The 25,852-nt window shown below is 37.3% G+C and overlaps 1 protein-coding gene across 3 annotated transcripts in view; it reads left to right on the forward strand.

Moving 5' to 3' along the window:
- The window catches only part of VAMP7 (vesicle associated membrane protein 7), a 76,389-nt gene that overhangs the window by 23,749 nt on the left and 26,788 nt on the right, over positions 1-25,852 (forward strand). For all 3 annotated transcript variants that reach the window (XM_065915685.1, XM_065915686.1, XM_065915684.1), the window contains exons 4-5: positions 4,785-4,922; positions 18,639-18,729. In XM_065915685.1, coding sequence (XP_065771757.1) covers positions 4,785-4,922; positions 18,639-18,729 — 229 coding nt within the window. The remainder of the gene's footprint in view (positions 1-4,784; positions 4,923-18,638; positions 18,730-25,852) is intronic.

A 25,852-nucleotide genomic window follows, 5' to 3' on the forward strand; every position in this document is an offset into this window, starting at 1 on the left:
TAGTATCGACTTATTCTTGGACACATTTCCCTTATGGTTTCAAAGAGCTATGTGCTTATTTATTTGTGTCCCAAAAAGAGGGGCTATGTCTTCCCAAGTCTCTTACTGCAGGAATGAGGAAACTCCCCAGAGGCACACCTTTCTCTTCTCCCACTTTCAAAGTGGACTTTTCATGCCTTATTGGCTAGGACTAGGTTATTTACTTATTTTTTAATTGATCACATACAAGAGGCATGGAATTGTCATGATTGCCATAGGTCATGGTTCTTAACGTTTATTGTATCACAGACCTCTTTGCTGTTCGTGGATCCCTCACAGAATTTTTAAATGCATGATTTTATTAGGTTGCTGCAAAAGTAATAGTGGTTTTGGACCCTGAGATTTAAATCATTATAACTAGGCTCAAACACATCTTTATTAATCAAAATAAGAACCATTGCAGTCAACACATTTTTTGCCAATGAGAAATAAGCTTGATTATTCCTGTAGCAAAAAAATCCGTGCTTCAGTATTTGATGAGCTCTTGGAAAGCTTTTTCTGTGTGCTGCTGGTCGTGGAAGCATTTTCCCTGCAAAAAGTTGTTGAGATGCTTACAGAAGTGGTAGTCAGTTTGCAAGAGGTAAGTGAATATGGCAGATGAGGCAAAACTTCATAGCCTAATTCATTAAACTTTTGAAGCATTGTTTATGTGACTGGCCGGGCATAGTTGCAGAGAACTGGGCCCTTTTTGTTGATTGATGCCGGCTGCAGGCATTGCAGTTTTCAGTGCATCTCCTTAATTTGCTGAGCACACTTTTCAGATGTTAATGGTTTTGCCAAGGTTCAGAAAGCTGTAGTGGATCAGGTGGGCAGCAGACAACCAAACAGTGACTAATACCTTTTTTTTCCCTTGGTGCAAGTTTGGCATTGGGAAGTGCTTTGGAGCTTCATCTCAGTTCAACCACTGAGCTGGTTGTTGTGTAAAATCCAGTTTTTGTCACATATCACAATCCAACCAAGAAGTGGTTTGTTGTTGTTGTGTAGAATAAGAGAAGATAACACTTCAAAATGATGATTTTTTTTTTTTGATTTGTGGTCAGCTCAGAAGGCAAAAAGGTTGTCTGAAGAGGCCTTACAAATAACTGAGAAAAGAAGAGAGGCAAAAGGCAAAGGAGAAAAGGAAAGATATACCCATCTGAATGCAGAGTTCCAAAGAGTAGCAACAAGAGATAAAGACTTCGAAGTGAACAATGCAAAGAAATAGAAGGAAACAATACAATGGGAAAGGCTAGAGATTTCTTCAAGAAAATTAGAGATACCAAGGGACCATTTCATGCAAAGATGAGCACAATAAGGACAGTAACAGTAGGCACCTAACAGAAGCAGAAGATACTAAGAAGAGGTGGCAAGAGTACACAGAAGAACTATACAAAAAGATCTTCATGACCCAGATAACCACGATGGTGTGATCACTCACCTAGAGCCATACATCTTGGAGGGCAAAGTCAAGTGGGCCTTAGGAAACATCACTATGAGCAAAGATAGTGTAGATGATGGAATTCCAGCTTAGCTATTTCAAATCCTGAAAGATGATGCTGTTAAAGTGCTGCATTCAATATGCCAGCAAATTTAAAAAGCTCAGCAGTGGCCACAGGACTGGAAAAGATCAGTTTTCATTCCAGTTCCAAAGAAGGGCAATGCCAAAGAATGTTCAAACTACTGCCCAGTTGCACTCATTTCACATGTAGCAAAGTAATGCTCAAAATTCTCCAAGTCAGACTTATACAATACATGAACTGTGAACTTCCAGATGTTCAAGTTGGAGTTAAAAAAGGCAGAGGAACCAGAGAGAGATCAAATTGCCAACATCTGTTGGATCATAGAAAAAGCAAGAGAATTAAAAAAAAAAAACACATCAACTTCTGCTTCATGGACTACTCTAAAGACTTTGACTCTGTGAATCACAACTGTGGAAAATTCTTAAAGAGATAGGACTACCAAACCACCTTAATTGCCTCCTGCAAAACCTGTATGCAGGTCAAGGAGCAACACTTAGACCAGGACATGGAACAACAGACTGGTTTCAAATTGGGAAAGGAGTATGTCAAGGCTGTATATCATCACCCTGTTTATTTAATTACATGCAGTGTACATCATGCAAAATGCCAGACTGGATGAAGAACAAGCTGGAATCAAGATTGCTGGGATAAATATCAATAACCTCAGATATACAGATGACACCACCCTTATGGCAGAAAGTGAAGAAGAACTAAAGAACCTCTTGATGAAGGTGAAAGAGGAGAGTGAAAAAGCTGACTTAAAACTCAACATTGAAAAAACAAAGATCATGGCATCTGTTCCCATTACATCATGGCAAATAGATGGGGAAACAATGGAAAGAGTGAGACTTTATTTTCTTGGGCTCCAAAATTGCTGCAGATGGTGACTGCAGCCATGAAATTAAAAGGACCTTGCTTCTTGGAAGAGAAAGTGTGACCAACCTAGACATTAAAAAGCAGAGACATTACTTTGCCAACAAAGGTTCATATAGTCAAAGCTATGGTTTTTCCAGTAGTCATGTATGGATGTGAGAGTTGGACCATAAAGAGGGTCGAGCATTGAAGAACTGATGCTTTTGAACTGTGGTGTTGGAGAAGACTCTTGACAGTCCCTTGGACTGCAAGGAGATCAAACCAGTCAATCCTAAAGGAAATCACCTCTGACTATTCATTGGAAGGACTGATGCTGAAGCTCCAATACTTTGGCCACCTAATGCAAAGAGCTAACTCATTAGAAAAGACCCTGATGCTGGAAAGTATCGAAGGCAGAAGGAGAAGGGGATGACAGAGGACAAGATGGTTGTATGGCATCACTGACTCAATGGACATGATTTTGAGCAAGCTCTGGTAGATGGTGAAGGACAGGGAAGCCTGATGTGCTGCAGTCCATGGGGTTGCAAATAGTCGGACACAACTGAGTGACTGAACAACAACCACAGTACGCAACCACTTATCAAACTTTTTCACATTACCAATTTCCTTCAGTTGTCAAATGACCATAGAATGATCAACATTGAATTCTTGGGTAACTTCTCATGTAGTTGTAAGAGGATCTGCTTTGATAATGCTCTCAGTTAGTTATTGTCCACTTCTGATGGCCAGCCACTGTGGTTCTTATTGTCAAGACTTGATTTCTTTGGAAAACTTCTTTAACTACCACTGCACTGTACATTTGTTAGAAGTTCCTAGGCCAAACACGTTGTTGATGTTGTGAGTTGTCTCTGCAGCTATGACCCATATTGAACTCAAATAAGAAAATCACTCAGATTTGCTTTTTGCCTAATATCATTTCCATAGTCTAAAATACATATAGTTAGCAAGTAATAATTAATTAGCAAAAATCATAAAGCAAGAAATGCTCATTAAAATGATATGTGACATGACCACATGTATTTAAAAATGTATTTCAATATCAAATGGCAAAGTTCAACAATGCAAAATCAAAATTACTTTTGCACCAACCTGGTAATAACAGTTATAATCAAATTCAGTATTCAGGGCTTCCCTGGTGACTTAGTTGATAAAGAATCTGCCTGCAATGCAGGAGACCTGGGTTTCATTTCTGAGTTGAGAAGATCCCCTGGAGAAGGGAACAGCTACTCACTCCAGTATTCTGGCCTGGTGAATTTCATGGACAGAGGAGCCTGGCAGGCTACAGTCCATGAGGTCGCAAAGAGTTGAACACAACTGAGTGACTTTCACTTTCACAGTATTCAAAATAGTATAAATATTGATTTAGTAATATATGCTTCTTTATGAATTCACTAATAACAAGATATAGTCATGGGTTTAATAAACATAGTTTTGATGTGGTGATAAGTATTAATGATATTTTGAGAGATGTCTGTAACTGATGATATACACAAAAAAGACTTCTCTTGGTGACAGAGTCCCAGGTACTGTTTAATACTACTCTATTTTGTTACTACATTCACAGTTGAAATTTGAGTTAAAGATTGGTGAAAATAATGATGAGAATTTTTTTTAATCCAAGTACATTGGCCCCTTGAATTTGGACCATTGACCCAACTTTAAGAACTTTTGGCTTAGACTACTCATCTTAGGTGAAATGGAGATGTGTGTCAACCACAGTGATTATCACAATTACTTATATTCCCTGGTTTCACAGTATCTTCTAAAATTATTTTAAAAATCCAGTTATATCTGAAATGACTGATGTGAGTTCTGGGAGTAGGTGAGAAATAGCACTGAATTTGGGATGGTCAGAGTTGAGTCTTACATTTCTTAATCTATAATTGTACTTTTGTGTATAGGTTACACACACACTTTTTGACTGGAACTAGACAAGAATACATTCCTTGATCTTTTCAAATATACCACCACTATTGAAAAAAGTTAATTAAAAATTTATGTCAATAGTGTTATCTTTGTGTGTGAAAGACTGTACTATTACTATGGATTTCTCAAGCATCTTCTTGTGCTGGGCTTTCTAATAGATCCTGTGAAAGATATGGATGGGGTAAAACCCAATTCCTGCTCTTAAGACGGTAACCTAGGTACTGTTATCTTAGTTGGCAGTAATTTAACATTTGGATTCAACTCAGCTCTTTCATTTACTAGTTTCACTTTTAGCAAGTTAGTTTCTTTTCAGAGCCTTTATTTCTTTATCTGTAAAATGAGGTCAGTTCCTCCTCATAGAATCATTGCTCAGTAAATATTAGCTGTTCTTATGGTTGTTGTTAATATCATTTTTGTTTAGTATTAACTCTGTATTCATCTCCTCAGGATTTTGAGCGTTCGCGAGCCTTTAATTTTCTGAATGAGATAAAGAAGAGGTTCCAGACTACATATGGTTCAAGAGCACAAACAGCACTCCCATATGCCATGAATAGTGAGTTCTCAAGTGTCTTGGCTGCACAGCTGGTAAGATATTTCTCGGGATATAGTATTTGATTCATATCTTCTTTATTACTTTAAAGAACCATGGATGTAGGGGACCCTGACCTGCAGTGTATTTTTCTGACTGTTTTTATATGCCAAGATAGTAAAACTTCCCAGATTTAAAAAAAATATATGAATGGACCATTTTATTTTATTTTATTTTGTTTTTTTTTTTATAAATGTCTTTAATTCATAGGAAAGGTGTGGGATGATGAAATATTCATTCACTTGATAGCTGTCTGTCAACAGACAATTGCTATGATAATGGCAATTTTTGTGAATATAGGAGACTAAAAACATAGTTATGTCATGGCAAAACAATGACAGGAGTATCAGGTATCCACAGTTTAGTAAACAGAATAGTTGTCTACCATCTGGATACCGTTCAATCTCCATAAATGCAGTGTATTCAGCAGTTACAAGGTCACCTCTGTGCCCACAATAAATGGACCAATTTTGCCATTTAGACTTGGCATATGCTCCAGAGGTGTTGATTATTCAAAATACCTGTTTGTCCAAGTCTGTTAGGCTTAAAAACTACATTTTAATGGCCCCTTATATTTAAACCTTATTTAATATGGCAAATGCTCGAGAGCTACTTACAAACGCCATTAAATTTCATCACTAATTACTAATAACAGGAATGAAATAAGCACCTGTCTCAGCTGCTTTAGATTTTGGATTGCACTTAATAAACAGCTGAGAGAATCCTCTGTTGCTAAACATTCACTTGGGCTATTTGCATTCTGATTTTCAATGTGCTATTATGACTTATACTCATATAGTCATCTGAAAAGGCATAGGACCTAAAGACATTGTTTCTTATTTGAACTGAAAATCATGTTTTGGCATGCAATATTGTGAAGTAATTAGCCTCCAATTAAAATAAGTAAATTAAAAAATAATAAAATCATGTTTGTAATACTTCACATTCTGGAATTTTTCTGTGTGAGCCATCAATTTATCTTATATAAAACCATTCTTTGTTTTAAAAGCTACTAAAATGATAAAACTAGTAAATAGGTATTTTCATACACAAAAAAATGGAAAAATCATTAGAATAAACACACACACAAAGAATTCTACAGGTTTTAATGGTCCCTTAAAACACAAAACCTCTTAAAGATGTGAAACCCTGGTTTCTCTAGCCATCTTCTGGACCTTTGGCCTGTACTCCTAGAGATACTAGAAAAGTTTTAAAGCACAAACAAGGCAATTAAATTGTAAAAAATGTTCAGTGCTACCCACAATGCCATTAAATAGCCTCACTTATTAATAATAATAGGAACTTTTGGAAAGTTTCATGCTCAGTGAAACCACATTGAAAGAGTGTGCATGAAATTATATAAAAAGCAGTTTGATTAGAAAAAAAATGTCATGAAACCTTCTCATTAATGTCCAAGGTAAATAATCATAGTATAAAACACTTTCCTGTCTTGGGATGGGCCATTTTAGGATGGAAAGTGATATTATCTATAAATGGTGGTCAGAGTATCTCATGATTGGGAAGGAGATTAAAGATCATCTCCTTCAACTACCCATTTAATGTGTAAATCCACTCAACATGCCAAATGGTGTCTTAACCTGTACATTAACCTCTACCCTCCCACAAGGTAAATTTAATTTTTGGGTAGCTCAGTCATTTGAAAGTCTGTTTATCTGTATGAATACTTAATTCTCAGTTTGGTGAATTTATACATATGTATATACTTTTTTCAGATACAAAACATCTCATGACCCTAAAGGATTCCTCATGTTCCTATGCAGTCAGGTCCTTCCCTGAGGCAACCGCTGCTCTATTTTTGTCACCACAAATTAGTTTTATCTTTTCTAGAATTTCTTATAAATGGAATCATACATTATATACCCTTTTGTATCTTCCTTGTGTTGCTCAGTGTAAACTTTTTGATATTGATCCATATTGTATAAATCAGTAGTTGCCTTTTTTTTCTGAGTAGTATTGTATGCATATAACACAATTTGTTTATCCATTCACCTGTTGCTGGATATTTGAGTTACTTCCAGTTTTCAGCTATCACCAACAAAACTATTATGAACATCCATGTACAAGTCTTTGCACAGACATGTGTTTTTATTTTTCTTTGGTAAATACCTAGGGGTGGAATTGCTGGGTCATATGGTGAATGATGTTTAATTTTATAACGAATCATCAAACTTTTTTCCAAAGTGGTTATACTGTTTATATTCCCACTAGCACTTCCAGTGTTTCTGCATACTTGCCAACTCTTGTTATGGTCTGTCTTTTTAATGTTATTCATTCTTGTGGATGTGTAATGATATCTCATTGTGGTCTTATTTTGTATTAAAGAATGCTTACTCTTTATTCATCAAACTGTATGAGTGCAAAGACATAAGTTTTATCAATGATAGTGTTGTGAATGAGAAAAAAGGACTCACTGTCATTGAATAATTTCCTCTTTATTTCTCCCGTAAGTGTTGTTTTTAATACCTTTTTGAGGATTAGACTTCTAAATATGCATCCTGTGGGGATGAAGTTCATTTAAATAGTTATGAGTCTTTATTATTCAGTTGGTTTGTTTCATACTTCCACTAGGAAATACTTATATACATACATCTATGTAAAATACCATCAGCAAAGTATATACCAATGCCCATTTGAAAATAAATAGGGTCAGGTTGATGGCCAAGATGGTGAATTAGGAAACCCTGAGCTCACCTCCTTCCGTGGACACACCAAAATTACAACTATTTACAGAGCAGCTATTGATGAGAAAGATCAGAAGACTAGCAGAAAGGATCTTATACTACTGAAGATATAGAGAGGAAACCACAACAAGACAGAGGGGCAGACACACAGTATAATCAAGATCCATACCTTGGAGTTGGTGGCCCACAAGTGGAATGATAATTACAATTGCAGAGATTCTCTCCAAGCAGCTAGGGGCTCAAGCTCCACATGAGGCTCCCCAACCCTGGAGTCCTCCATTGGGAAGAAGAGCCCCCAGAATATTTGGCTTTGAAGGCCAGCAGGGCTTAATTTCAAAAGTGCTGAAAGACTGTGAGAAATAGAGACTCTACTCTTAAAGAGCGTGTATAAAATCCACATGCTCAGGAAATGAGGGCAGAAGCAGTAATTTGAAAGGAGCCCGAATCGGATCCACCTGCTGATCTTGGAGAGTCTCATGGAAAGATGGAAAGCCACTGGAGCTCACCCTAGGGACATAGACATTGGTGGTAGGCATTTTTGGGAGCTCATTCTGCCATTCTTTACCAATGGAGCCCATAAGCACAATTTAGGAATCTTCCCTTTAGCATATTAATGCCAGGACGTGGCCCTACCCACCAGCCTATCTGCACCAATACTGAGACATCTCAAGTCAAACAACTAGCCAAGCAGGGAATCAGCCCCACTCACTGCAGGCTGGTTGCTTTAAGAATCCCTGAACCTACAGGGGGCTCAGGACATGGCCCTGCACACCAGTGTGTGTGCACTAGCCCTGGGAACCCCCACTTAGGCCCTGCAGCCAGAGATCCTGGAACCTGGATCTGCCCACCAGTAAGCCAGCACTATCCCCAGGGCCAGGATCACCTACCAGTGAGCAAGCGCCACCCCAGGACCCCCTGGACCCCAGCCTCACCCACCAGTAGGCTGGCATGTCAACTCTGGGACCTTCAGAAACCTTCAGCCAGAGATCCCAGGGCCCAGCTCCACAAACCAGTAGGTCTTACCAGCCAGTGGACAAGCAGAAGTCCCAGGACCCACTGGGCACTTGCCCTGCCCAGCAGCAGGCCAACACCAGCTCTGGAACCCCCCAAGGGCCTTCAGCCAGAGATCCCAGGACCCCTTGGGTCTCTGTAGCCAGCTGCCTTGTGACCTGGCCCTGCCCACCAGTGGCTGACAGCCTCTGCACAAGGTAAGGTCTGGAAACCAACCAGACTGGGGGCCAGCCATGCCTACCAGATTGTCCACAACATAAGGACCCACACAGCCTGTGTAGGTATTGTCCCTACAGCATACAGCTCTGGTGACCAGAAGGAGTGCACTGCTAGGATTCATAGGATGTTTCCTAGAAAAGGCCACTTCAAGGTCAGGAAATGTAATCAACTTACCAAATACATAGAAATTAAAAAGGAAATTAGGCAATATGAGACAGAGGAACATGTTGCAAATGAGAAAAGCCCATAAGAAGAGCTAAGTGAAGTGGACATAAGCGACCTACCCAATAAAGAACTCAAGGTGGTGATTGTAAGATGATCAAAGAACCTAAGAAATGATTGGATTAACAGAGTGAGAAATTAAAATTTCTTACAAAGAGTTATAATATGTAAAGACCACCAGCCCAGGTGGGATGCATGAGTCAAGTGCTCGGGCCTGGTGCACTGGGAGGACCCTGAGGAGTCGGGTGGAGAGGGAGGTGGGAGGGGGGATCGGGATGGGGAATACGTGTAACTCTATGGCTGATTCATGTCAATGTATGACAAAACCCACTGAAATGTTGTGAAGTGATTGGCCTCCAACTAATAAAATAATATCAAAAAAAAAAAAAAAAGAATGACCAAGCAAAGATGAAGAATACAATAACTGAAATAAATACACTAGAAGGAATCAACAGTGAATTGTATGATGTAGAGGAACGGATCAGTGAGCTGTAAGACAGAGTAGTGGAAATCACTGAAGCTCAACAGAAAAAAAGAAAAAAGAATAAAAAGAAATGAGTACAGTTTAAGAAACCTCTGAAACAACATCAGATGTACTAACATTTGCATGATAGGGCTCCCAGAAGAAGGGAGAAAAGGGGGCAGAGAACATATTTGAAAGCAAATTAACTGAAGACTTCCTTAACTTGGGGAAAGAAACAGATATCCAGGTCCAGGAAGGACAGAGAGTTCCCAAAGGATCCACCCAAAGAGGACCACACCAAGACATTGTAATTAAAATGGCAAAAATTAAAGATAAAGAGAGAATATTAAAAGCAGCTGGGGAACAGCAAAATGTTGCACACAAGGAAATTCCCATAGAACTATCAACTGACTTTGCAACAGGAGCCCTGAAGGCCAGAAGGGAATGGCATGATATTTTTAAAGTGGCAAAAGGGAAAAACTGACAACCAAGAATCCTCAACAAGGCTTTCACTCAGATTTGATAGAGAAATAGAAAGTTTTACAGATAAACAAAAGCTAAAAGAGTTAATTACCACCAGGCTTGCTTTAAAGGAAATGTTTCAGCAACTTCTCCAAGCTGGAAAAAAGGTTGCAAGAAGAAATATGAAAATTATGAAAGGAGAAATCTCATTGGTGAAGGCAAATACACTGTAAAGGTATTAAACCAACCACATATAAAGCTATGAAGAGGATTACAAAAGGACTAAGATCACCCATAACCACAATAAGGGATTTCAAAACAAAGAGAAGTATACATTATGATGTCAAAACAGTAACTGTGGGAGGGGGCATAAAAAATGTAGGGTTATTAACATGCATTTTTACTTAAGAGACGAGCAACTTAAAATAATCATGTATATATATACAGATTGTTATATACAAACCTTATGATAATCATAAACCAGAAAACCTTTAATAGATACACACAAAGGGGAAGAAATCCAAATATAACACAAAAGATACTAATCAAATCATAAGGGATGAAAGCAAAGGAACAAAAGAAAAGTACAAAAACAACTGAAAAACAATTAACAAAATGGCAGTAAGTACATACCTATCAATAATTAAATGGAAATGGACTAAATGCTCCAATCAAAAGACACAGAGTGGCTGAATGGATAACAAAACAAAACCCATATATATACTGCCTACAGGGGACTCACTGTGGCTCTAAAGACAAAAACAGAAAGTGAAGGGATGGGAAAGGTTATTCCATGCAAATAGGAATGAAAGAGAAACTGGATAGCAATACTTATATCAGAGAAAATAGACTTTAAAACAAAAACTGTAAGAGAAAAAGACATTACTTAATAATAAAGGAATTAATCCGAGAAGATACAACAACTGTAAATGTATATGCACCCAGCATAGGAGCACCTCAATATATAAGGCAAATATTAATAGTCATAAAGTGAGAAATTGATAGCAACACAATAATAGTCAGTCAGTCAGTCAGTTCAGTTGCTCAGTCATGTCCAACTCTTTGCAACCCCATGAATCGCAGCACGCCAGGCCTCCCTGTCCCTTACAAACTCCCGGAGTTTACTCAAACTCATGCCCATCAAGTCGGTGATGCCATTCAGCCATCTCATCCTCTGTCGTTCCCTTCTCCTCCTGCCCCCCCAATCCCTCCCAGCATCAGGGTCTTTTCTAATGAGTCAACTCTTCGCATGAGATGGCCAAAGTATTGGAATTTCAGCTTCAGCATCAGTCCTTCCATGAACACCCAGGACTGATCTCCTTTAGGATGGATTGGTTGGATCTCCTTGCAGTCCAAGGGACTCTCAAGAGTCTTCTCCAACACCACAGTTCAAAAGCATCAGTTTTTCAGTGCTCACCTTTCTTCACAGTCCAACTCTCACATCCAGTAGGAGAGTTTAATACCACACTTTCCTCAATGAACAGAGCATCCAGACAGAAAATCAGTGAGGAAACACTGGTCTTAAACAACATATTACACCCAATTGGACTTAATTGGCATATATAGAACGTTTTGTCCAAAAGCAGCAGAATACACATTCTTTCCAAGTGCACATGGCACATTCTCCAGGACAGATCACATGCTGGGCATAAAACAAGCCTCAGTAAATTTAAGAAAAATTGAACTCATGTCAAGCGTTTTTTTTTTTTTCTGACCACAATGTTATAAAGCTAGAAATCAACTATAAGAAAAAAAAAAATACTGCAGAAGACACAAACACTTGAAGGCTAAACAATATGCTACTAAACAATAAATGGATTACTGAAGAAACCAAAGAGGGAATCAAAAAATACTTGGAGAAAAAGAATACTTGGAGACAAATGAAAATGGAAACACAGTGATTCAAACTCTGGGACCCAGCAAGAGCAGTTCTAAGAGGGATGTTTATATTAATAGAATTTTACCTCAGGAAACAAGGAAAATATCAAACAAACATTACACCTAAAGGATCCAGGAGAAGAAGAAAAGGCAAAACCCAAAATTATTAGAAAGAAAGAAATAATAAAAATGAGAGCAAAAATAAGTGAATCAGAGATGAGGAAACAATAGAAAAGATCAGTGAAGCTAAGAGCTAGTTCTTTGATTAGATAAACAAAGCTGATCACTTTGTCCAGACTCATCAAGAAAAAAGAAATAGGGCTCAGATCCATAAAATAAGAAATGAAAAAGGAAAAATTAAACAGATAACACAGAAATGGAAAGTGCATAATAGACTACTATGAACAACTATATGCCTATAAAGTGGACAAACTAAGAGAAATGGACAAATTCCTAGAAATGCACAGTCTCCCGAGACTGAACCAAGAAGAAATAGAAAACATGAACAGAACAATTACCAGTAATGATATTGAAAATTGAAGTTTTAAAACTTCAACAAACAAAAGTCTAGGACCAGATGGCTTCACAGGTGAATTCTACCAAACATTTAGAAAAGAGTTAACACCTATCCTTCTTAAACTCTTCCAAAAATTGCAGCAAATGGAACACATCCAAAGTCATTCTGTAGGTCAGCATCACCCCGACACAAAAACCAGACAAAGATATCACAAATGAAGAAAATTACAGGCCATTATAGCTAATGAACATAGATTTAGAAATCACAATATTAACAAACTGAATTCAACAATACATTGAAAGGATTATACACATGATCAAGTGGGATTTATTTCAGAGATGCAAGGATGGTTCAGTATCTGGAAATCAATGTGATACACCATGATAACAAACTAAAGAATAAAGACCATATGATTATCTCAATAGGTACAGAAAAAGCTTTTAATAGAATTCAACATCCATTTATGATAAAACCTCTCAACAAAGTGGGAACATACCCCATCATAATAAAGGGTATATATGACAGGCCTTGGAGAAGGAAATGGCAATCCACTCCACTACTCTTGCCAGGAAAATTCCATGGATGGAGGAGCCTGGTAGGCTATAGTCCATGGGGTCGCAAAGAGTAGGACACGACTGAGTGACTTCACTTTCTTTCTTTCTATAGTTTCTTTTGGAGAAGAAAATGGCAACCCACTCCAGTGTTCTTGCCTGGAGAATTCCATGGACGGAGGGGCCTGGTGGGCTGTAGTCTATGGGGTTGCAAAGAATCGGACATGACTAAGCAACTAACACACACACACACACACACACACACACACACACACATGACAGGCCTACAGCTAACATCATACTAAGTAGTGAAAAACTGAAAGCATTCCCTCTAAAATTAGGAATAAGACAAGGATGCCACTCTTGCCACTTTTATTCAACATAGTGTTGGAACCCCTAGCTACAGTAATCAGATGCAAAAAAGAAATGCAAGGAATCCAAATTCGAAAGGAAGAAGCAAAATTGTCTCTCTTTGTAGGTAACCATCATACTATCTATAGAAGATCCTAAAGATACCACTAAAAAAGCAATTATTACAAATAATACAGTACAATTGCAGGATACAAAATTATACAGAAACCTATTGCCTTTCTATATACTAACAACAGACTATCAGAAAAAGAAATTAAGAAAACAATCCCACTGACCATCACATCAAAAAGGATAAAATACTTAGGAATGCATTTAACTAAAGAGGTAAAAGACCTGTACTCTGAAAACTTTAAGAACCTAATGAATGATATTGAAGAAGTTGGAAAGATATACTGTGCTTATAGATTTGAAGAATTTATATTGTTAAAAATGATTATACTAAAAATAAAGACTATGCTATGCATTCTACAGAGGTAATGCCATTTCTATCAAAATACCAATGACGGGTTTTCTTTTTTAAAGAACTAGAACAAATAATTCTAAAATTTGTGTGGAAACATAAAAGATGGCAGAATGGCCAGAACTATCTTGAGAAAGAAGAACAAAACTTGATGTATTACACTCCCTCATTTCAAGCTATACTACAAAGCTGCAATAGTCAAAACAGTATGCTACTGTAAAGAGAAAATAGACACATAGATCTGTGGAATGGAATGCATGCATGCTCAGCCTTGTCCAACTCTTTGTGACCCCATGGACTGTACCAGGCTCCTTTGTCCATGGGATTTTCCAGGCAGGAATGCTGGAGTGGGTTGCTGTTTCCTCATCCAGGGGATCTTCTCAACCCAGGGATCGAATCTGTGTCTCTTGTATCTCCTGTATTGGCAGGTGGATTCTTTACCACTGAGCCACCTGGGAAGCCCATGGAACAGAATAGAGAGCCCCGAAATAAACCCATGCTTATATGGTCAGTTAATCTATGACAAAGGAGGCAAGAATATACAGTGGGGAAAAAAAGCTGTTTTTTTCCCTTTCCACTAAATGGTGTTGGGAAATCTGGACAGCTACATGCAAAAGAATCAAACTGGACTACTTTCTCACACTGTGGACACAAATAAATTAAAAATGGATTAAAGATTTAAATATAAGACCTGAAACCATAAAACATCTAGAAGAAAACATAGTATGCTCTTTGACATTGGTATTGATAGTTTTTTTGGATATGTCTCTGACAAGAGAAACAAAAGTAAAAATTAAGCAAATAGGAGTACATCAAACTGAAAAGCTATTGCTCAGTGAAGGAAATTACCAACAAAATGAAAAGACTGCCTACTGAAAGGGAGAAGATATTTGCAAACAATATATCTGATAAGGGGATAATACCTACAATGTGCAAAGAACTGATAAAACTTCAACTTCTAAAAAACAAACCAACTGTAAAGTGGACACAAGAGCTGAATAGCTGTCTTCCCAAAGAAGACAGATGGCCAACAGGCACATGAAAAAGATGCACAATATCACTATTTGTCAAGGAAATGCAAATCAAAACCACAGTGAGAGATATTACCTCACACTTGTCAGGATGGCTGTAGTCCAAAAGGCAAGAAATTAACAAGTGTTGGTGAGGATGTAGAGAAAAAGTAACCCTCCTGCACTGTTTATGGGAGTGTAAATTGGTGCAGCCACTATGGAAAACAGTAAGGAGATTCCTCCAAAAATTAAAAATAGAACTATCATATTATCAGCAATTCTACTCCTGGATATTTGTCAGAAGAAAACAGAAACACTAAAAAGGCACATACACCCCTATGTTCATTGAAGCATTATTTACAACAGACAAGATATGGAAACAACCTAAATGTGTATCAATAGATAAATGGATAAAGAAGATGTGATATGTGTATACACACACACACACACACACACACACACGAGTATTACTCAGCCATAAAAAAGAAGGAAATCTTGTCATTTGAAGCAACATGGATGGATCTAGAGGATGTCTTGCTAAGTGAAAAAAAGTCAGAAAAAGACAGGTAATGTATGATTTCACTTATATGTAGACTCAAAAAAAGAAACATAATAAAACACTAACAGAGATACAGATACAGAGAAGAAATACATTATTGCCAGAGGGAAAATGTTGTGTGGGGGGTGGGTGGGACAGAAATAGGTGAAGAAGACTGAGTAAAAAATTCGAGTTGCATTGTAAAAGAGTCACAGGTATGAAGTATGCCATGTTGCAAATATATAGTTGTAACTGTATAATGTCTTTGAATTTTGACATATGATAACTAAGCTTACTGTTGTGATCATTTTGAAATGTATAGAAATACTGAGTTCTAAAGAATAGCAATGGAAGGTAAGAAAGGCTTCTTAAGTGAACAATGCAAAGAAATAGAAGAAAACAATAGAATAGGAAAGACTAGAGATCTCTTCGAGAAAATTAGAGATACCAAGGGAACATTTCATGCGAAGGTGGGCACAATAAAGGACAAACAGTATGGATCTAACTGAAGCAGAGGCTATTAAGAAGAGGTGGCAAGAATACACAGAAGAACTGTACAAAAAAGGTCTTAATGACCTGGATAACCATGATGTTGTGATCACTCACCTAGAGCCAGACATCCTGGAATGCAAAGTCAAGTGGGCCTTATGAAGCATCACTGTGAACAAAGCTAGTGGAGGTGATGGAATTCCCTCTGAGCTATTTCTTTTTTTCCCTTTTTTTTTCATTTATTTTTATTAGTTGGAGGCTAATTACTTTACAATATTGTAGTGGGACAAAACCCAGCTGAGCTATTTCAAATCCTAAAAGATGATTCTGTGAAAGTGCTGCACTCAATATGCTAGCAAATTTGGAAAATTCAGCAGTGGCCACAGGACTGGAAAACATCAGTTTTCATTCCAATCCCAAAGAAAGGCAATGCCAAAGAACATTCAAACTCTATCGCACAGTTGCACTCATTTCACATGCTAGCAAGGTAATGCTCAAAAACCTTCAAACTAGGCTTCAACAATACATGAACCAAGAGCTTCCATATGTACAAGCTGAATTTAGAAGTTACAGAGGAACCAGAGATCAAATTGCCAACATGCGTTGTATCATAGAAAAAGCAAGAGAATTTCAGAAAAAATTCTGCTTCATTGACTGTGCTAAAAGCCTTTACCTGTGTGGATCACAAGAAACTGGAAAATTCTTAAAGAGATGGGAATACCAAACCACCTTACCTGTCTCCTAAGAAACCTGTATGCAGGTCAAGAGCAACAGTTAGAACCAGACATGGAACAATGAACTGGTTTCAAATTGGGAAAGGAGTACATCAAGGCTGTATATTGTCACTCTGCTTATTTTACTTACATGAAGACTGCATCATGTGAAATACGAGGCTAGATGAATCACAAGATGGAATCAAGATTGCTGGGAGATATATCAAAAACCTCTGATATTGCAGATGATACTGCCCTAATGACAAAAAGTGAAGAAGAACTAAAGAGCCTCTTGATGAAAGTGAAAGAGGAGAGTGAAAAAGCTGGCTTAAAACTCATCATTCTAAAAAACAAAGATCATGACATCTAGTCCCATCATTTCATGCCAAATAGGTGGGGGGAAGTGGAATCAGTAACACATTTTACTTTCTTGGACTCCGAAATCACTACAGACAGTAACTCCAGGCATGAAATTAAAAGATGCTTGCTCCATGGAAGAAAAGCTATGACAAACCTAAACAGTATATTAAAAAGCAGAGATATCACTTTTCTGACACAATCCATCTAGTCAAAGCTATGGTTTTTCCAGTATTCTTGCCTGGAGAGTCACTATAGACAGAGGAGTCTGGCAGGCTGTAGTCCATGGGGTCTCAGAGGTTCAGACATGACTGAGTGACTAAGCACAGCATAAAGACGGTTGAGTGCCGAAGAACTGGTGCTTTCGAACTGTGGTCCTGGAGAAGACTCTTGAGAGTCCCTTGGACTGCAAGGAGATCAAACCAGACAGTCCTAAAGGATATCAACCCTGAATGTCATTGGAAGCTGAATGTCATGCTGAAGCTGAAGCTCCAGTACTTTTGGATACCTGATCAAACAGTCAACTCACTGGAAAAGACCCTGATGCTGGGTTAGACTGAAGGCAAAAGGACAAGGGGCGACAGAGGATGAGATGGTTGGATAGATAGCATCACCTACTCAATGGACATGAGTTTGAACAAACTCTTGGAGATAGTGAAGGACAGGGGAACCTGGCGTGCTGCAGTCCATGGGATCTCAAAGAGTCAGACATGACTTAGTGACTGAACAACAATGTGTTGTACAACAGAAACTAACAAACTCTTGTAGGTCAATCATACTCTCAAAACAAACTCATAGAAAAAGAGATCAGAGAGCTGGGGTTGTGGGGAGGGATGATTGGATGAAAGTGGTCACAAAGTACAAACTTCCAGATATAAATAAATACTGGGGATATAGTGGACAACATGATAAATATAATTAACAGTGCTTTATGTTATATATGAACATCATTGAGAGTAAATCCTAACAGTTCACATCATAAGGGGAAAAAAGTTATATAGGTTCAGCTGGCTGCAAAACTTTCAATTTAGCCAGTTTGTCTTTAGCTCCAGATATGTGTGTGAACCTCTAAACAATCTGTGCCAGGATCTTGTCTATAAATGGAAATAATAATAATGGTATCTTCATAGCGTTTTTGCATGGTTTAAATAATATCCCATATTTGAAGCACTTAGCACAGTGAAGTGACTGGAATATTGTGTATTAAGAAGTCCACAATTATTTGCTATAGATAATAACTTCAAAATATATACTGTCATCAATGTCTTACATTTTTAGATCCTATAAGAAGCCAATGAAAATAGCATGCATACTCTGATCCCAACAGATACAAAAATAGATGCCCAGAAGCTGGGCCAGTCCCTACCTCATCACACCCAAGAAATGGGAAAAGATTAAGAGTACCTTTTCCCTAACCTGTTACCTCTGCTTCAACTACAGTCTTTTTTCCTTTCTTCCTTGTCTGAACACAGATTATATAACACCCTACTTCTGCTCAGGAATCTCAGATATATATTTGATATAATATACTTAGCTTTATTTCATTTGAAATAAAGTGATCTTTTTATAGCACTTATATTTCATATGGTAGCAAATTTTATGCTTGTGTTTTTTTTTTTCCCTAGGTCTGGTAACATCTCTTTTGTGCCTATGTTGTAGCTTTCCTCACGTCATTCCTCTTCTTTTTGTTTTTGTGTTGTGAATAGCGTCTGGGTATCATAAGTTAAATCATATATTTTTTTTTATAGAAGCATCACTCTGAGAATAAGGGCCTAGATAAAGTGATGGAGACTCAAGCCCAAGTGGATGAACTTAAAGGAATCATGGTCAGAAACATAGGTATGTTTCATGACATAACTCTGCATGTATGTGGGCAAAACTGATATTAGATTACTTGATTGGGGTCAGATCATTCTAGAGAAACTGAAATAGCACTTCTTTATTCTTAATATTGGAAGCTAATTGTCAGCTGAGTTGTGAATATTTCTTACCTCTAATACTGCCTGCTATATGAATAGTTTCTTTTTTAGCATTTATGACTTTCTTCATTCTAAATTGGTTAGTTTAGGGACTTCCCTGGAGGTCCAGTGGTTAAGCCTTCTCCATCCAATGCAATGGATGAGGGTTCAACCCCTGTTTGGGGAGCTGAGATCCCACATGCCTTGAAACAAAAAAAACAAAGTATAAACCAGAATCAGTGTTGTAACAAATTCCATAAAGATGTTTTTTAAAAATAAATATGTTAGTTTACTTAGCAAGACTTATGTCTAAGACCCTTAAATAGTGCAGCAATTTAGAATAATTCAGTCAATTTGGGCTAGAAATACCTAGATAGTTGATATTATCGGTATAGATACTTAGAGTATAACTCTTTGTCCTCCTTATAAAGTTTGTAGCTCTTGACTGAAAGAAATAATTGGATCAGAAAACTGACTGTTATATTCTTCAAGAGAATGAACTGTGACATAAATTCCATTGGCCTGTGTTTTGTCAAGAACCTATATAGCACATTAAAATAATCCAATAAAATACATCAAGTTTATTTTTTGATTGATTATAATGATGGTATTTAGATTTAGGATGATGTTAATTTTTTTACTAGCTCCAGTTCTCATATTGTAGTTCTTGGGCTAGCAGCATCAGTATCCTCTGGGTTCAGTTCAGGTCAGTCGCTCAGTCATGTCTGACTCTTTGTGACCCCATGGACTGCAGCACACCAGGCTTCCCTGTCTGTCACCAACTCCTGGAGCTTACTCAAACTCATGTCCATCAAGTCGGTGATGCCATCCAACCGTCTTATCCTCTGTCACCCCCTTCTCCTCCCTCCTTCAATCTTTCCCAGCATCAGGGTCTTTTCCATTGATTCAGTTCTTTGCATCAGGTGGCCAAAGTATTGGAGTTTCGGCTTCAGCATCAACCCTTCCAATGAATATTCAGGACTGCTTTCCTGGACTGGTTGGATCTCCTTGCAGTCCAGGGGACTCTCAAGAGTCTTCTCTAACACCACAGTTCAAAAACATCAATTCTTCAGTGCTCTGCCTTCTTTATGGTCCAACTCTTACATCCATACATGACTACTGGAAAAACCACAGCTTTGACTAGACGAACCTTTGTTGGTTTCATGTACCAGGTTTTATAGCTGGAAACTGGCTTTAAGAAGCGTATCACCTGACTTATCCAGGACCAATCAGTTTCCTTAGAGTTGATTGTGATTAACTTGCAAGTAGTTTGAATTGAGCTGTCTGAATAGTAAAATGTTTGAGCTGTTTAAAATCATTTCTTAAACTCTAGGGAAAAACCTCTAAGAATTGAGATCCCAGTTATCTAAATATTTTGAGGGTACTCTCCCCAACAGGGTTGCAGCTGATCTTATGTTTAAAAGCAGTGGTCCTTGCTCATGCGCCTTCTAACTAAATGGACTGACTTGCCCAAAGGCAATTTAGAATACCAATGGCCAATGGGGAACTTTTGAAATTCTCAAACTTAATATCCTCAAAGCCAGATTTAATTACAATTGCTCAAAAATTTCCAGACCTGAGTGGAATGCTTATTTCATTTGGTATTTTGGGGCTTCCCAAGATTATCAGTAAAATTGCCTCTCTAAAATAAAATTTTTAAATGAACTGAGGTGAACAGTGAAAGGTAAAATGGCTCCCAAAGCTTCAGGCTCTTCCTTGGCTTTTTTTTGGTCTCAGGCTCTGCCTCCAGTGCCATCTCATCTCTCTCCCTCTGCTCCTCGTGGCTGGACTCTGCCACTGGCCACCATCTTCCCACCTCCTTTCTGTTAGGGGAAGCGCACTGACTGAAACTGCCCACCCTGGCCAGGCACCAGAGTAACTGTTTGCACAAGTTGTTTTACAACAGGAGGTTCTGGTAAGGAACACGGAACTAATATGCCACCACCAGCTGAAATAGTTCAGGAAAGGGGACAGCATGTGTCCAACAACCTCCTAGAATCCTTCTCGCTGGCATCCATCTTGGCTGAGCAATGCTTGCACCGCTGGGAAGGACTCTGAGTCAGAATGACTGGCCAAAGACAACCTAGAAATTAATCCCATCCTCTGGGAACCTGTTAGAAATGCAGATTTTCAGGCCCCACCCCAAGCTAACTGAATCAGAAACTCTTAGAGTGGGAAATCCGTGTTTTCCAAGCCCTCCAAAGGATTCAAATGCATACTCAAGTTATAGAACCACTCTTAAATACATCTTGTAAAGGAATGTCTTACATACAATAAATTCTTTTATAAAATTGAACAAAAATTAGTACATAAATGCTTTATAAAATGTTTACCTTCGATGTCATTTTATAAATGTCTACTTAAAATTTTGAATTTACTATTTAAATTACTTTTACACTTACTATTAGAACACTTAAAAGTAATGAAAAGATGTTTTGAAAAATTTATTGTCTCACCATCCTAAAGTTTATTTCCATTTACTTTAAATTTTTATTCATATGTTTACATAGTTGAAAGTCATATTTTATATTCAGTTTTATGGAGGCAGTGTAATATAGTAATCAAGATTTGGAGTCATATATGCCTGAGTTTGAATCCTTATTTCACTTCCTACCTTCTGGTAGGCCTTCATCAATCTTCTAACCTCTCTGACCTTTATCTGCAAAAAAAGGAGATAATAAAACCTAAGTTTACCAGGATAAAAAATGGTTATATATATATATATATATATATAAATAATACTTTGTACAGTGCTTGGCACATAGTAAGAGCTGAATTATTATTGGTTGTTAGTCTGTTCTATGCTTGTACAGTAAGTATTTCTTTGAGTTATATCACAGTTTGCCAATCATGTCTTTATGTTGGATACTTTGGTGCAGAATAGTATTACTCAAAATTTAAGGAGCTTGCTCCAGAATGTAAGTCAATGCTCTGCTTCCTTCACTGAGAACATCTTGCTATGAAATCATCAATTCGACTGAACAGTGTATTTGAGGCTTAGTTGAGCAGTAGCAGACACTCACTCTTAGGTAGCACTGATTTAGAGGTTTCGGTTATAGTAACAGTTCTGTTATAAATATTTTTATGCCTATGATTTTTTCTTGGACTTCTCAGGTGGCACAGGGGTAAAGAATCTGCCTGTAAATGCAGTAGATTCAGGAGACACAGGTTCAATCCCTGGGTTGGGAAGATCCCCTGGAGGAGGAATGGGAACCCACTTCAGTATTCTTGCCTGACAAATCCCATAGACAGAGGAGCCTGGTGGGCTACAGTCCATGAGGTTGCAAAGAGTCAGACACAGCTTAACAACTGAGCATCATGCTTATTTTTCTTGTTGTTTTGTTGAGATTAATTCCAAGAAATGGGATTAATAATCAAAAGCCAGAAACATTTTTGCATTTCTTAATATGTATGTCTCTTGGTTATTTGAAGGGATTTTCTTTCATTGATATTAATTTTGATTGTATGTCTAGATGCAGACTAGAGAACCTCATGAAAAACTACTAATATTTTTCTTTTTGGTCACCAAATATATTTATTTTGCTTGAAAGTGGAAGCAGCCAACTGCTGAAATATTATTTATTGCAGATGCGTAATGTTCCCAGAAAATGAACCCTTTTAATCAACTCCTCTTAAATGACTTATTTTTAGAATTATAGAAATAGCAAATTTAAAATGTAGGAAAAACATGTCTAATCTTCTCCTTATCATTTTTTAGCAGCTTTATTGAGATGCAATTCACATACCATACAATTCATCCTTTTAACCTATACAATCCAACTGTTTTTACTACATCCACAGAGTTGTGTGACAATCATCACAATCAATTTTAGAACATTTTCATTATCCCCAAAAGAAATCCTGTACCCATTTACAGTCACTCCTCTTTTCTTTTCAACCTCCAGACCTAAGCAGCAATTAATCTCCTTTCTTTGTATATGTATTTGCCTGTTCTCTTTTCTTTTCAACCTCCAGACCTAAGCGGCAATTAATCTCCTTTCTTTGTATATGTATTTGCCTGTTCTTGACATTTCATATAAATGGAGTTATATAAAATATGGCCTTAGTGATTTTGAAGTATATAATACAATATTATTGATGATGATTAGCATGCTGTACACTGGATGTCCAGAACTTATTAATCTTCTAGTTGCAAATTTATTCCCTTTCACAGCATCTCTCCGATTCCTTTTCCCCGCAGTCTCGGTACTCACCATTCTGGTTCAACAAGGTTTACATTTTTAGATTCCACATATGAGTAATATCATACAAAATTTGTCTTTCTTTGACTAACTTATCCCATTAAGCATGGTGCCCTCAATATTCATCCCTGTTGCAAATGACAGGACTTCCATCTTTCTCATGGTTCAGTAATATTCCATTATATATATGCACCATGCCTTCTTTATCTATTCATCCATTGATGGGCACTTAGTTTATTTACATATCTAGACTGTTGTGAATAATGCTGCACTAAACATGGGAGTACAAATATCCTTTCAATATCCTGCTTTCATTTCCTTTAGATGGATACCCAGAAATGCAGTTGCTAGATATGTGTGTTAGTTATAGTTTTAATTTCTTAAGGAAACTCCATGCTGGTTTTGATGATGATTGAACCAATTTACATTGCCACCAGCAGTTCATAAGGCTTCCCTTTACTCCATATGCTCATCAATACTTATGTCTTATCTTCTTGCTGATAGCCATTCTAATTGGTATAAAGTTGATATTTCATTGTGGTTTTTATTTGCATGTCCCTGTTGATTTGTGATATTGAGCATTTTTAATGTACCTGCTGGCCATTTGTATATCTTCTTTGGAAAAATTCTATTCAGTTCCTCTGCCTATTTTTAAATCAGATTTTTTTTTGGTTATTGAGTTGTATTAATTCCTTATATATTTTGGATGATAAACCCTTATCCAGTATATGGTTTGTAAATGTTTTCTCCCATTCTGTAGGTTACCTTTTCATTTTGTTGATTGTTACTTTTCCTGTCCAGAAGCTTTTTAGTTTGATGTAGTCCAGCTTACTGATTTTGCTTTCATTGCTTGTGCTTTTGATATCCTAAGTATCATTGCAAAGACCAGTGTCAAGAACTTTCTTCCTATATTTTCTTCTAGGTGTGTATTGGCTTCAGGTCTTACGTTTAAGTCTTTTATCCATTTCAAATTAATTTTTGAGTGATGTATGTTGGGGTCCAATTTCCAGTTTCTGCATGTGGTTATCCATGTGGTTTTCTGAACACCATTTTTGAAGAAGTTATCCTTTCCCCTATTGAGTATTCTTGACTCTCTTGTCAAATCTTAGTAGACCATATGCATGGGGGTTTATTTCTGATCTTTCAATTTTGTTACTTTGGTCCATTTATCTATTTTTGCCAGTAATACTATTTTAATTACTATAGCTTTATTAGTATAGCTTGAAATCAGGAAGTCTAATGCCTCTGCCCTTGTTCTTCTTTCTCAGGATTTCTTTGGCTGTTTGGGATCTTTTTTGGTTCTGTACACATTTTAGGATTTTTTTTTTTCTATTTCTGTCAAAAATGCTATTAGAATTTTGATGGAGATTGCATTGAATCTGTAGGTGACTTTGGCTAATATGAGCATTTTAACTATTAATTTTTCTGATCCATGGACATAGGACATATTTCCATTTGTTCGTATCTTCTTTAATTTCTTTAATCAACGTCTTGTAGTTTTTTAGCACACAGATCTTTACTTCCTTGGTTAAAATTATTCCTAAATATTTTTTATTTTATGGTATTGTGATTGGGATAGTTTTATTACTTTTTTGATATTTTGTTGTTATATAGAAACAACTGGTTTCTGTATGTTCATTTTACATCCTGCAACTTGACTGAATTCATGGATTAGTTTCTGGTTGAATCTTTGAGATGTTTGATGTATAATATCATATTATCTTAAATAATGGCAATTTTTCTTCTTCCTTTTCATTTTGGGTCCTTTTTATTTCTTTGTCTTGTCTGATTGCTCTAGCTAGGATTTGTAGTACTTTATGAATAACAGTGAGAAAGTGGGCACTCTTGTCTTGTTTCTGATGTCAGAGGAAAGACTCAATCTTTCACCATTAAGCTCTGGGTCTGACATATATAGCCTTTATTATATTGAAGTAAGTTCTTTCAATATTCAAGTTGTTGAGAGTTTTTGTCATGAAATTATGCTGTATTTTGTCAGTTGTATTTTCTGCATCTTTTGAGATGATCATAAATAGTTTTCATTCTATTAACATTGTATATCACATGTATTGACCTGTGTATGTTGAACTACTTGTGTAGTTGAACTATCCTTCCTTCCTAGGGATAAATCCCACCTAGTCATGGTGATTGTTTTGATGTGTTGTCGAATTCAATTTGGTATTTTTTTTTTTTTTAGAATTTTTGTACCTATATTCATCAAGAGTATTGGTTTAGTTTTCTTTTCTCATAGTGTCCCTATCTGTCTTTGGTATCAGGATAGTGCTGGTCTTGTAAAATGAGTTTGTGAGTGTTCCCTTCTAAGTTTTTTCAAAGAGTTTGAGATGAATTGCCATTCATTTTTCTTTAAATATTTGGTAGAATTCACCAGTGAAGCTGTTTGGTACTGGGATTTTGATTACTGGTTCAGTCTCCTTTGGAGACCCTGGTTCAATTCCTGGGTTGGGAAGATTCCCAGGAGAAGGGATAGGCTACCCACTTCAGTATTCTTGGGATTCCCTTGTGGCTCAGCTGGTAAAGAATCCGCCTGCAATGCAGGAGACCTGGGTTTGATCCCTAGGCTGGGAAGATCCCCTGGAGAAGGGAAAGGCTACCCACTCCAGTACCCTGACCTGAAGAATTCCATGGACTATACAGTCCATGGAGTGGCAAAGAGGCGGACATGACTGAGCAGCTTTCACTTTCAGTCTCTTTATTCATTATTAGAATGTTCATAGTTTATTTCTTTCTGATTCAGTCTCGGTAGGCTGTATGTTTCTAGGAATGTATTCATTTCTTCTAGGTTAT

Source organism: Muntiacus reevesi, chromosome X, assembly GCF_963930625.1.
Source record: "Muntiacus reevesi chromosome X, mMunRee1.1, whole genome shotgun sequence".
In the NCBI taxonomy this organism is placed as follows: Eukaryota; Metazoa; Chordata; class Mammalia; order Artiodactyla; family Cervidae; genus Muntiacus; species Muntiacus reevesi.